This window comes from Bos javanicus, chromosome 29, assembly GCF_032452875.1.
Source record: "Bos javanicus breed banteng chromosome 29, ARS-OSU_banteng_1.0, whole genome shotgun sequence".
Taxonomy (NCBI): Eukaryota; Metazoa; Chordata; class Mammalia; order Artiodactyla; family Bovidae; genus Bos; species Bos javanicus.
The window spans coordinates 20,309,833-20,323,976 of NC_083896.1; the positions used below are offsets into that span (position 1 = coordinate 20,309,833).

Here is a 14,144-nt window from a genome sequence, read left to right on the forward strand (position 1 = left end):
ATCAAGTGACTTGTGCTAGTTCAGGTAAATGTCCCAGCTGGGTTCCAATTAAAGAAACATACATGGCATATGAGTGATGTGTATTACACTAAGCTGTATTCCAAAATTCATCCAGGAGCGCCATATCTACAAGCTTTCCCATAGATATGGTTCAGCAGTAAAGAATTTACCTGCAATGCAGAAGACACAGGAGAGACAGGTTTGACCCCTGTGTCAGGAAGATCCCCTGGAGAAAGAAATGGCAATCTGCCCCAGTATTCTTGCTGAGAGAATTCCGTGTATACAGGAGCCTGGTGACTACAGCCCACAGGGTCACAAAGAGTTGGATGTGACTGAGCACGGAAGCATGCACCTATCTACTTTGCTTAAAGTCACATCTATAGGCCCAAAGAAAAACCTTTCAGATAAAAATGCAAAAGAAAAGTAGCCCAAAATCAAAATAAACAAAAATATATTTATTGTCTTTTCCTAAAAGATGGTGTCATGATTTCCTGTTATATACTAGAGCATGCTATCTTATTTCCTTCTTCCCTGGATGCTTCAGGTTCTGAATTCATTCATTCAACAGATATTTGAGCAGCTTTTATGGAACAAATAGTTCTAAGCACTTGAAACTCATTTGCAAACAGACAAAAATCTCTGCCAACATGGAACTCTATTATAAAAAAACAAAAAACAACACTAAATACGGGTTTTCTTGGACAGAGGCAAAGAGAGATCAAAGAAATTTCCAGGATGAGATTTCAAAAAATTTCTTAGATCATGAAACACAGAAGCAAGTACTATTTTAAAAAGTTAATACATGTTTTTCAATTAGTTTATGTAGATATATACATAATAGTCTTGGAAACAAACATTTATTGAGCAAAAAATAGGCCATTTTCCGGTACCTTTTATTCACCACTTGACCATCAATATTATGTAATGTAACCCAGATGAATGAATAGTTTGGGGAAATTTAAGAATGTATACATGACTAAGAAAATGTCCCCTAAGTAGCCGTTTTCATTAGTCTCTCAGTCTGACCAGTTAACCTTGCTCACTGGTGTCACTAGTAAGTTCAACCTCTACTTCAGGTAGTGCTGATTATATATTTGTAGTATCTGAGCTACAAAAACAAAAGATTCCATTTTAGCGAAGTTCACAAATACTGTTTTAATCCAGCTATCCACACTGTCCATCTAAAACAGTGAATGTCCCAGTCTTAGCTTTTTAAACCAGTATACTTTATGAAACAGATGCTGCTCAAATAGCACTTCAATGCTAAATATAGGATTAAAGAATGAAAAAAATTCGTCATGGACATTCAGTATTCAAAGATTTGAGATCACACAGAAAACCACATCCAGGTGAGTTAATTTTTCGCTTTTCATCTTGAGAATGTTGGCACAGGATAGATATAGGCAGCTTTCATTTAGGTCTTACACATTTTAGGCACTAGTTTACACAGTTAATGCATATAAAAGGAAACACAAAATCCAAAACCAATTTCCAACTTAGAATGAGTATACAGCATTGCTTAGTTTTTGAAAATAACTAGAGATAATAGTTGTGGTAGTACCTATATTAAGTTATTCCATTGGAAAATGTGTTTGTTTCTCAATAGGAACCAATTTACATTCTGCAAAGCATATGTAATTTTTCACTGCTTACCATTACAGTACATAGTAGAACTGTACTATCTACAGTCTAAATTCGGTTACTTTTTTTTTCCATATGCAGATAACTAGGCTACAAATGTTAGCCCCTCAAAAATAACATCTATTTATATAGAAGTTACTTTAAAAAATAAGAAATGTTAACTCTCTTATGTACAAAAGCCACACGTTTGCTATTTTAAACCAATTAATGGATTGAGATAAATAAAATGCATTCATAAAGTCAAGTAATAGTACACACTAAAAAGAATTCTGTGATTAACTGTTAAAAGGATTTTCTAGAATATTTCTTAAAAATGTTTATGAAATTTTTCTATCACAAAAGTTTTGTTTTTTTAACAAATAATGCAGTGAATACACCACAGTAAACTCCATAGGATGAATAATGCTACCTCTTGTTAAAGAAGAATGTGTACATTATAATCAGTCAAAGCCCACTTGATCATGTCAGTAATTAAGAGAAACAAATTGATTATATTATTATGGACTAGAATAGGAATTCAGAGCATAGAAAAAATAATTTACAGATGAAGCTGTTGATTAATATTAAGCCAGATTCTCTTTCATTATGTTACCCTCTAAAATTTTCAGAAAAATACCAGAGTGACTCTTTATTATTTCAAAGACTTCTCAAGACATACACAGTGAAATGGTGATTAACTTTCCATAGGATCCCTATGAACTAGGACTGAAGTTGGAGCCATGGGGGGAGAAGTAGGAAAGTATACCTAAATTAAACTAAATTATCTACTTCCCTTTCATAAACCTTTAGAGATGGTTAAGAGTTTGTTGGTACAGTATGAAAATTACAAGAAATAAGACTTGGGAAACTAGCAATATTCCATCTCATCGAATCAAATGATTTTTAGAGCTGAGGAGTCGGCAAGAACTTCAGGCTTGATCACTTCTGTCCTGATCATTTCACCCCAAGACTCTACAAATCATCTATAAAACTAGTTATCTTTCTTAGGTACCTTAGACATATCTTAATGTCACATTATTACTTAGACATATCTTAATATGTCACAGTATTACTTTTACTGTTAATGATAGTTTGGCATTTCTCCAGATCACTACATTTCTTTGAATATGTCATTGTGATCAAAGTTGGGCCGTTACATCCCACAATTTAAGTTCATCTATTGATTACAGATTTTATTTTATATATATGTAGCTTGCCAGCATATTGTGCTCCAAATTAATTGTGGCTTGGCAGATCTATTCTAAAAAAACAATGGTTTTATGTGCTTTCTACAGAATGAGTCTAACCAACAGAAGTGAATATATTTGGTGCAGACAACCTAACCACATCATTTAACCCATTAATTTTAGTCTGTAAGTTTGATCAGTATCAATTCCTCTTGCTTGAGAGGAAGCAGACTATTCAAGAGTGAATTTATTTGATCAGTGGTACTCTCTGATTTTGAACAAATTCCTGGAGATAGTGAAGGACAGGGAAGCCTAGTGTGCTGCAGTCTGTAGGTTTGCAAGGTCAAACACAACTTAGCAACTGGATAACAATTCCTATGTAGAGTCCCAACGTCAGAGATTCCCACAGCCATTGATTTAATGATAATTTTTTTTTTCAAAATATACAAATTGGGGTTCATTAGTTCTATAAGGCTATTTACTTTCAAGTCTCCATTTTAAGATGTATACTATCTGCTTGCATGTTTGTATCCCAGACCCCTCTTCCCATCCCACATTCTGTTACCCAATTTCATATCTAAATTCACACTGAGCTTGATTTGTAACTTGGAGTAATCCAGCAGACAACCATAAGGGTGTGTCCATAGAATGCCAAAAATCTAATCAATTGTGTCAGTAACTTAGACATTCATTCTTGATATTTTGTCTGCATCATACTAAATGTATTTAATGAGTTTTCTTAACTGACTAAACCCCTGGCATTATTAGACATGGCTCTAAATAATAATGAGAATAGCAACTAATGCCATCAAACAAATGATACATTCGGAACAGTACAGATTCCAACCTTAAGAAAAGTGATTCCAGTTAACCAGCATGGACTAAAATATGGTTTCAAATTGTATTCTAAGGATGTTAAGGATCTGCAACATTTAGTTATTCTCCAGTTGATTAAAAAAAACAAACAAACAACTAGATCAGGGAAATACTGGCTACCCAAATTAACCAGAAATATTAAATGTTATTTTGCATTTGAGTTGTAAAAAAGACCAATTTATACTGGGCAACTTACTAATGACAATGACGACTTGTGACTGCGGATATCCATTTTAATTAGGTTATTGCTTAAGGATCATAATTGGCCTGGAATCTTTTGGAAAACTTGTAGACTACTTTATAAAGTTACATAAAATTGTGAAAAAGTTGCATGCTTTAAAAACTTAGTATTTCCATCAAGCTTGTGGTCTAAAAAGAGTATGAATACAAGAGCAAATGGATGTTTTTTAACACAGTTTCTTGGTATTTACAGTAATTTTTTTTCTCTATTTGCTGTCCCTTCTGGTTTTTTTTCCTCATCACATTCAGTACAAGGAGGCACTGCTTCATCCTGTCAAACAATATGGAAAAGATAATCAGACTAAAAAATGTTTAATGTAAAAATTAAACAATAACTCAACTATCTCAACAAACATCTTATAGAAAACCAAGGCAAGGCAGAAAATAAGTGTTAACACTTATTTATGTTAACACTATTACTTTGTGAAAGCACATAAAATATGTTTTACAAATAGAAAAAATTTCAAAAAAGTTTTGAGAAAACTTTGGCCAAACCATTCAAACTTTGATTAATCTAACCCCCAAACTGAAAAATGTTGTGTTAAGTAAAATGAAAAGACCCTGATGCTGGGAAAGATTGAGGGCAGGAGGAGAGGGGGACGACAGAGAATGAGATGGTTGGATGGCATCACCGACTCAATGGACATGAATTTGGGTAATCTCTGAGAGTTGGTGATGGACAGGGAGGCCTGGCATGCTGTGGTTCATGGGGTTGCAAAGAGTCGGACACAATCGAGCAACTGAACTGAAGTGAAATGACTCTTAATAATTGCTATGATGCAATATATTTGGTCAAATATAGAACTTCTAGATAGAGTTCAGAATTAAGCTCCTGAGTTATGTTTGTTTTGTGGCGGATACGTATGTCTTTCTACCTTCTGTTTCTCAAGTCTTCATTTATCTTCTTTGTCCTCTAAGAATGTAAGTGTACTTTTTGTTTTCTGTTTCCTTTTGTTTTGTTCCTTGGTTGCGGGGGAAGGGTAGGACACTTCCCTTGCCCTTGTTCTTCTAGGACTTCAGCTAATCAAATCAAAGCTTAGTGGCAGGCACAGTGGCCATGGAAAGGTCCAGAGGCAATAGGTGAAAAATATATCTTGTATTAGGTAATACAGCATCCTGGCTTCAGCTAGAGCAAGAGAGAAAATCATAGAACCCACGAGCTTCAAAAAAAGTATTTTCTGACAATCAAAACAAACAACCAAACAAAAAAAATACCTGTGGGACAGGTGATGATTCTGCAGTGTCATTGTTTGGAAGATTTTCATCATGCTTCATAGAACAGGCCGTGTTCTCCTGAAAAAGCTGCGATTGAAAGAAGGTCAGTGAAGTTAAATGAAGGAAAGGAACAGAAAATCTCGCTTGAAATCTTCCCATTGGTAAATTTCCTTCACTTTGAGACAAGCTGAAAGGTTAAGCGAGGGACAAAATGATCACAACATGACTGAGATCCCAGGGAGAGGGCAATTATTCACAGTCCATTTGGGGATCTCAGTCATGCTTATGACAGACAGCTACTAAAAAAGAGCTCTATTCCAATGAAAAATTCTTTCTTTGCAAAAAGTTTTTAAAAATAAAGAGTTGCACAACTACTATATTCTATTATCCCTGATGTATCTAGACTTTTAAGATTTAAATATATTCATGGTCTATATGCCTGCAGTAACATCAAGATTGCAAGCCAGAAAACAATGTAAACATTATGATCATTGTAAAAAAAATAAATAAATAAACTGAAATCACAATTAAATGGAATCAGGAGACCAAAAGGGGAGCTCTCATATGCCACAATAGTAGAGCCCAACAAGATGAACACAGACTCCTCTTCTTTCCTGGCAACAATTCAGCCCATGAAAAGCCAAGAACTCTGTTTCCTGTAGCCCTTCCAACTCTCTTTTCCCCTCCATAAAAAGTCCTTTTTCCTTTGCTTTGAGGGGACTTGGACCTTGCTCACCATGATTGCAGACGCCCACACTGTAATTCTCTACCGATTCCAAGTAAACACATAATTGCTGCAGACATGTCTGTCGGTCTGTCTGTTTTGCTCAACATCAATCTGTCTAGCAAAAAATCTTCAACACTTTAAAAAAGATTATATTTCTGCAAATAAAATCATATATTTCACTAACCAGGATATCCCTTCTTACTTACTATCTTCCATAGTCTTAAAGAAAATGACTTACTGGCAGCATATTCCAGTTGGCTTTCACTTTCATATTAACCAAGGGTTAAAAGTATTGAATTTATCTTCCCTCCATCCCTCTCTTCCTTCCTTCCTCCTCAGTCAGCCTCTTTCCCCTCATCTTTTCCTCACTGCCTCTCAATTCTCCCTTTATCTCTTCCTTTCATCATTTTTTTTTTTACTTAAACACATTTTTAAAATAAATGTCAAAACTGTTTAATGTAAGAATATGTACTTTTTAGTGATATCTCTATAATCCTTTCCCTGTAGAAAATGTATAAAACAGAGACGGGGAGTCTAATAGTTCATGGCCACTGTGTAACTCTAACCTTGAACAAGTTAGTCTCTTTGAAGTCAGACAAGGAGGATACCTGATTTGAACTGTAACTTTCCCTAAATTCTAGGAGTGGATGATAACTAAAGAAATTGTGTAGGATATTTAACCTACTCCAATTCAGATTTGAAGGCAAAGTTATTCTCACCTGCTCCCTATTATTACTCTGCATGGCTCCTGACTGAACGTGCAGCATGTGACTTTACCCTTCTGTGTCTGTGTAACATGCTCTCCCCTCTACACCTTCGTAACAGTCCCTCCTCACTGTGAGATCCTGAAGAACAGCTAGTTTCTCCCTTCCTAGCACATTATTTTCACCACTAGACAGGCTCATCACACTTTCACTAAATGTACAGTGCATTGACTATACATTGACACTAAATGATTTTATATGTATATGTATGTCTGATGCCTCAATATATTGTAAGTTCCTTGAAGACAGAGCCTACATTTTTCAGCCCTAGATCCTATTAGATAGCAAATGGTCATATGTAATCACTGAGTTAATAATAAATGAAAAAAAGGAACATTGGCTATGAAAATATTTTAGTCCTTTCAAATTTTCTTAAGTGCCTGAGTTTGTCAAATGATGAGATTTAGTTATATTTGATAAGATGGTTGTACATAGCCCCTTCTTCAAAATAAGTCTACAGTATATAGAAGAGTAGTCAAAACTTTGAGTGCCTTAGTCCAAAGAATTTTAGGCAGCTACATGAGGAATCTTCTGTACTAATTTTTCTTTTCTTTTTATGTTGTATGGGTTTGAGTTAGACCCAGAAACTAGAATTTCTCTGGAATATTACAAGTATTTTGTTTTTATTGTAATAGTACAACTGACCTTTGTTTTTATTATACTTGCCTTCAGCCTTGGAGGGGGAAAAAAACCTAAACAAATGTACAAAATCAAGCTCAAAATGCAGAAAATAACATGCAGAGTATAAGGCTTCCCAAAATATATTTTTGAATAGTGGAGTATATAAGTTATATAAGTTTGAGGAAAACTTTACTTGAACATTAAACAATGGTATTTAAGGTAGTTCTTCTCAGAGTCTTTAATACAAAATTTCTTAAATCTTTGGTCTTGAATGATCTTCTCATGGGGTGCTTGTTAAATATAATACTCCTGGGTGAAAATTCAGTCTTATGAATATAGGGCTTGCATTTTTAATCAGCAATCGAGCAATTCAAATGAACAGTGAAATTTGAAATCCACTTCTCTGTAATGTATAAAAGCACTATAAATCTCTTAGGAGATATGATATAACCATTTCCTAAATCCATTTGACCTCAAAATCAGTTTTTGTGTGTGAGGTATTACTTGAGGTCATTGTCTTGAGACAGATACCATAGGATTTATGGTGGAGTATGGTAAGCACAGCTGACTAGTTGAGACAAGCCTTTGATCATCTGAACAATGAAAACTTATTAAGTTTCAACTTTAAAGAAAATATTATGTGGCTGGAAGACAATTCTAATCTTTTTGATACTTTGATCTTAAAATGAACACAGCCTTTAAGTTTATTTTTTTGTGTGTGCCTCACAGGCATCGTGGAAACTTCGTGAGATGGGGTTCATAAAATTCCTACTGTTATTCAGAAAGACAACCGATTTAAGCACTTCTGAAGGCACAAACCTTCAAAATACTCTCAATTAGATAAAATTCATCAACCTGATGAGTATTGTACCTGTTTCTAGAAACTCAAATGGAGATTGATCAGGAAAGTCTGCACAGATTCAACTACTTCAATGTGCAGCTCAACTATTCATTATACAGGCGACCTAGCTGGGTCTGTAAATTATGAAATGGGATGAGCCATGAACATATCTTTATTAAAGTAATTACGCACTCTTTCTAACATACACTTCTTCACCAACACCTCCAGAATCACCAGTTTGTTTCTGTGCTTTGGGTACAGATTACTATCTGACAAAATGTTATATTATGGCCACAAAAGTACGCAAAGTAATAACAAATTTAGTTGAGACAAGCCCCTTTAATTATTTACCTCTGTGTGGAAAAAATACATAATCCTACCATGTTGGTGCAGACTCTAATACTGGAGTATCTTTAACAATGGTCAGGATTCTCATTTTAATGGCTTGGGAGTCATGCACAAACAAATTTGAGTCCCAACTCCATCTCCTATCTTTATAAGGAAAAAAAAAAAAACCTTTATGTTTTGTTTTGGGGTATACCCAATTAACAGTGTTAAAATCTCAGCCATACTTATACCTGTATCCATTCTCCCCCAAACTCCGCTTCTATCCAGGCTGTCACATAACATTGAGCAGAGTTCCCTGAGCTATACAGTAGGTCTTTGTTGGCTGTCCATTTTAAATATGGCAGTGTGTACAAGTCTGTTCTAAACTCCCTAACTATTCCTTAACCCCACCCTCACCCCCTGCAACCATAAGTTCATTCTCTAAGTCTGTGAGTCTCTTTCTGTTTTATAACTAAGCTCTTTGTATCATTTCTTTTTAGATTACACATATAAGGGATGTCATATAAGCTTTCTCCTTCTCTAACTTACTTCACTCGGTATGAAAATCTCTAGGCCCATCCATGTTGCTGCAAATAGCGTTATTTTATTATTTATAAAGGCTGAGTAATTCCAATATCTTTGATAATGAACTTTGAGGTTTCTGATATTTTGAGGTTTCTTTGATATTTTACAGAAAAATAAGATTAAACACCAACAACAGATTTTGACATCAGAACAAATAAACCAACAAGCAAAATCCACTGCTAGTTTCAGTGATATTGCAAAGAAGGAATAACATTTTAATACTAATATGCATAAAGGATCAAATATCGAAAGAAATTATTTTTGAGAACCAGAGAGAGAGAGATTGTCTCATGGAAAATCTACTAATATTCTGTTATTTGATATTAAATGTCAGTTTTCTACATTCCAATACTGTTGAAAACTTCATGACAGGCCAGTACTTGTTAGTGAAATGATGGATGGGAAATACCAATTTGACTTCACTTTTCCTTCATTTGTGAAATGGGGATAATGATGCATACATTCAAAATTTCTGACATCAAGTGAAATGATTTAATGAAGGTAACTCAGCTAGGTGAATGGAGTAAAGAGTCCATTGGGGTTAGAATTCCTTTAGCTCTTATTTGGTGGGTACACTGGGGAAAGTTACTTTATCTTAAGGAGGTTCTGATTCCTTATCTGTAAGGTAGGCAGAATGATCCTTACCTGACAGGAGTTTTGATGAAACAATTTATGCAGTGGTTTCTAAAGGAGTATTTTGCATGTATTAGATGCTCAATTAGGCTTAGTTCCTACCCTTTCTTTCCCTTCCTAAGCTTCTTTACGTCAAAATTTCTCCATTTTGTTGAAAAATACTTGTATCAGAATAGAAACACAGCTGTTCAGTCATTTTAATTTTCAGTCGTGCTGTCAACATAATGACCCTGGTCATTGGATGATGCTGACATTGCCAAAGAATGTATGGCTGTCCTTGATCCTTTCCTGTTCATGATTTAACAGGGCAGGAAAAATGTCAGCTTAACCAACCACCCATCTTCCTTGAGACATCTTAACCTTGGAGAATGCCTTTATCCTTCCTGAATTTTCATTTGTTTTCCTCCTCAAGGCAGAATCAGCAGATCAGTCTAACCAACTTAAGCATTCAGGTGCTTCAGAAGGTTTTCATTAAGGAATGTTCACATCTTTGGCTTCAGTGCAAATATCCCATTTAGAAAATATGGAAAGAAAATTGTATATTTAGAATGACCTTTGTTACAGGGCACCATGAGTAAAATTACTCCGTAATACTGTTGCATCGGCATCCATTGTGTGTTGTTAAGCGGCCTTCAAGGGCCTGAAGCTGACACTAGCCCCCAGCGCCATCCTCTATTGCGTTTCCTAGGTAACAGCCAGCAGAGACACAAGGAAGTGTAAGGTCCTAATGGAACTTCTCCAGTGCTGCTGGTAATACAGGTCCTCCTGTTTCTCGGCTCCTTTGCTTGTGAGACCCTTAGGTAAGAACCCTGGGAAGCTTACTGAAGCTCTGCTACTGCTCCTTTCAGTTTGAATTGACCGATCCAGCCTACCCTGGAACCTCAAGCCCTCCACACCAACCCTAACAGAGGCATATGCCCCAGGTCCTGCTGCTTCCTTTTGGCCTGGACACTCCCATGTAGCTCAAGGAGGAATGCCTTGTGTTCCTCCAGGACCTGTGATTGGCAAACCTCTGTATTTCAGTTTCCCTGAGCTTGAGGTCTTTCTCAAACCTTGGGGCACCATCTAATACCTAGGGCTTTACTTAACAAATGTTAACAAAAACCAAAACAGGCACTATGATAGAGTAAAAAAATTACTGGAAAGCCTATAAAAGAAAAGCCTCTTTTGCATTTTGTTTAAGTTACACTCCATTCTGCTTCTGAAATAAACAGTAATACTTTAAGAATTAAAGCAGATGAGATGATTTATCAGAGATTCATTTAAAGTCTTCTCTGGGTTTTAATCTCTGATTCTGTTGATTAAATTAACTTTGTTAATGGTATTGAGCACTTGGTTCTACTTCACAAGAGGCATTAGTTTTGTCTCTGATGACTTTTCTGTATACACTAAAAGAACTCAAAATACTTAATACAAATGCATTCTGGGCAACCTGAAATTCTACCTAGAAAAAATACATCTGACAGTTAAAAGGTCCAATTCGTTCTTCATATTTAATTATTATCTGGGACAAGCTGGGGGCTAAAAACAAACATGATTTTCAGAATATATAAAAGAAAAAATGAAATTAAGTATCAAGTTTTTAAGAAACATTGGCTAAATTTTTCTCTCATGCGACTTTTGAGTATGAAATGCTTTTTTTATTATAGAATGATACTTTAGTACTGTTTTAATATTTAAAAAGGCAGAAACTGGAAGAAGTTCAAAGCTTAAAAATGGAATGTTAAATCAAGTTGATGGTAGGTAGTGGAGGAACAGTGGCCTGGGAGGGAGGCAGGATCTGACACTGATGTTCTCTGTTACCAGGCTCACCAGGCTCCTCCAGGCAAGTTGCGTTCCCTCTCTGAACCATAATTCATTCATTACATGAAATAGTTCAAATTTGGAAACAGGAAGCCCTAACTTCATCATTTTAGATATTTTGGAAAACTATTTAAAAGCATCTGTTATGATTTGCATTTTGCTTGGTTCTGAAGGAAATATCAATACTTTTATATCTGTCCACAAATTGCCTATTATCTAATGCAAAATGAGAACCTTATACATATAATCACCTTGCAAGAGGGATGATGATATGGGATAAACACTCCAAGCACTATGGAGACCCAGAGGATAAAACCATTTTGTCTCAGAAAAGGTAAGAGAGGTCAAGGAGTTATCAACAAGATTAAGCTTTGTATTTACACGTCACTGTTTGATCTATTTCCTTATAATAATTGTTAACATGCTTATTAGGCTATTTATATTTACCAATTTACCAAATTATAAGTTACCCATTATTCTTATGGTTTCTATATGGCATCTGGTAAGAAAGCATACTTAAGTTTACATTTTCATGATTTAAATTAATATGTTATAGGAGGGTAAACATGGAATGTTTAATGTAAAAAGCAGAAATTTATTCTAAAGACCTTAGGTAACTGTCCTTCTCATATGATCTGGAGGCATGCCTGTTCCTTCTTAAAAAAAACCACAGGAGTACAATGAAGAATGCCTATTACGAAGCCAACCTCTTCAGATGGTCTGATGGAACGTAGCCCAGAATGACAGTGGTGCATGGTCACTCAGTCCAATTACAGCAGGGCATGACTCTCCTAGAAAATTTTTGTTAATGTAGTGTCTGCCAACAATTCATCAGGGCATCAACTGTCACACAATGAATATTGGATATAATTGTAAACTAGAACTTTTAAAATCTCCGCCAAAATTGTTTTAATATGAAAATGCTAGCGTAAGTTTCTACTAGCAGCTCTAGATTTATTTCCTACACACTTTATGCTCTCATTTTCCTAGACAATGCTGTGCTGTTGAATAAACTCCCTTTGGTAAGGGACTTGCAGGCAGGTGCAACGGCAAGATTCTGAGTAAGGAGTACTTACAATGCTAAATATAAGCCATTGTTGCCTTTCATTTCCTCAGCACATTAAGAAAAGTTAAGTGTGTGCTATCTAGAGGAGTCAGAAACATTATAAAACACACACTCCTTTTGTGAAAATTAACATAAACTGCTCAGTATCTTTAATTCTTGATATGCTATTAAACAATATGAGGCACATTTGCAAACTGCAGGAAAATGGGATAAAGCAGGTACATCCTTTGCTTTCTCCCTGTGACTACAAAATTATCATTGGAGCAAAACTACTTTCAAGGGAACTTAAACATTCCCCAAAACTTGTAGTCCAATATGTTGTTATGCTTTTGTGGATCCATTTCAAGTTTTCTACATCCACGAACAAAAGGGCCATTTTCCTAGGTGACCCTGCCTGGTTGGATAGGGCAGGAAGTAGAACATATCTAAGAATATGCATGGGCCCTAATTCCAAGATATACCTTGTCCATACAAGATATTAAGACCATGAATATGAAAACTGCAGAGTAAATTCAGACTGAACTAAGGACATCCATAATAAAACCAAACACTTCTAATTAGTTAGTATAGTTCTAGTATGGTTAATCTCTATGACTACAATCATCATGATAAACCTATAAGAAATAAACATTAAAGATTCTCAAGAATGTTTAACAGGAAATACTGATGGAAGAAAATCTAGGAGGGTTTATTCAAATAACACACATTCCTGGTCTGTGCCCTAGATCTACTGATTAATAATCTGTGGAGTGAAGCCTTAGCACAAGCAGTCTGATTTGAAGATAGTTGATCTGAATTTTATAGAAAAGGGATCTGAATAAAAAAATCACTTGCCAATAAGTGACGTGTTAGGAAAACAGCACAGTGGTAATTTCCAGGTTCTTTCTAGTATATTATTTAGTCTTGGGTATGACCAACAGAAATCAAAATGAATCACCTTTGCTATTTATTGACTAAGAAATTGCATGTGTTCCCATCAGCACTCAGTGAGGTTGCTGATCATAGAATCCTTGAATAGAAAGACATGCACTCATGATAGCTCTTTTCCTCTACTCTAAGGCTCCATTTCCTGACTACATCACAGAATGGTGGTTTTTCATTATTTAATTATATAATATACCATGTCTTCTATTCTATGCTAATTCTATTTTCAGAAATTTTTCATTGAGTTCACTTTAATATTTGACTGAAATATTCACCTTTTTATAGCTGTTTCTATTAGGTGCATCTGGATCTGCCCTAAGAGTGAATCAGACAAGGTTTTTAAATGATGGCTATTCTGACTGATGTCAGGTGGTAATTCATTGTGATTTTTATTTTCATTTCTGTATAATTAGTGATGCTGAGTATCTTTGCATGTGCCTATTGGCCATCTGTATATCTTCTTTGGAGAAATGTCTATTTAGGTCTTCTGCCCATTTTTCAATTAGGCTTTTTTTTTTTTTTTAAGGTTATTGCATTATATGAACTGTTCATACATTTTGGAAGCTAAGCCTGGTTGGTGGCATTATTTGCAAGTAATATCTCCTGGTCAGTAGGTTGTACTTGTTTATGGTTTCCTTTTCTGCACAAAAGTTTGCAAGTTTGACTAGGTCCTGTTGGTTAATTTTTGTTTTTATTTCTATTTCCTTGGGAGACT

The 14,144-nt window shown here is 35.2% G+C and overlaps 1 protein-coding gene across 2 annotated transcripts in view; it reads right to left on the reverse strand.

Moving 5' to 3' along the window:
• Positions 1-434: 434 nt before the first annotated feature.
• The window catches only part of LUZP2 (leucine zipper protein 2), a 518,912-nt gene continuing 505,202 nt past the window's right edge, over positions 435-14,144 (reverse strand). For both annotated transcript variants that reach the window (XM_061406186.1, XM_061406187.1), the window contains exons 11-12: positions 5,139-5,225; positions 435-4,194 (exon numbers count right to left, since the gene is read on the reverse strand). In XM_061406186.1, the coding sequence (XP_061262170.1) occupies positions 4,111-4,194; positions 5,139-5,225 (171 nt within the window). In that variant the 3' untranslated portion in view covers positions 435-4,110. The remainder of the gene's footprint in view (positions 4,195-5,138; positions 5,226-14,144) is intronic.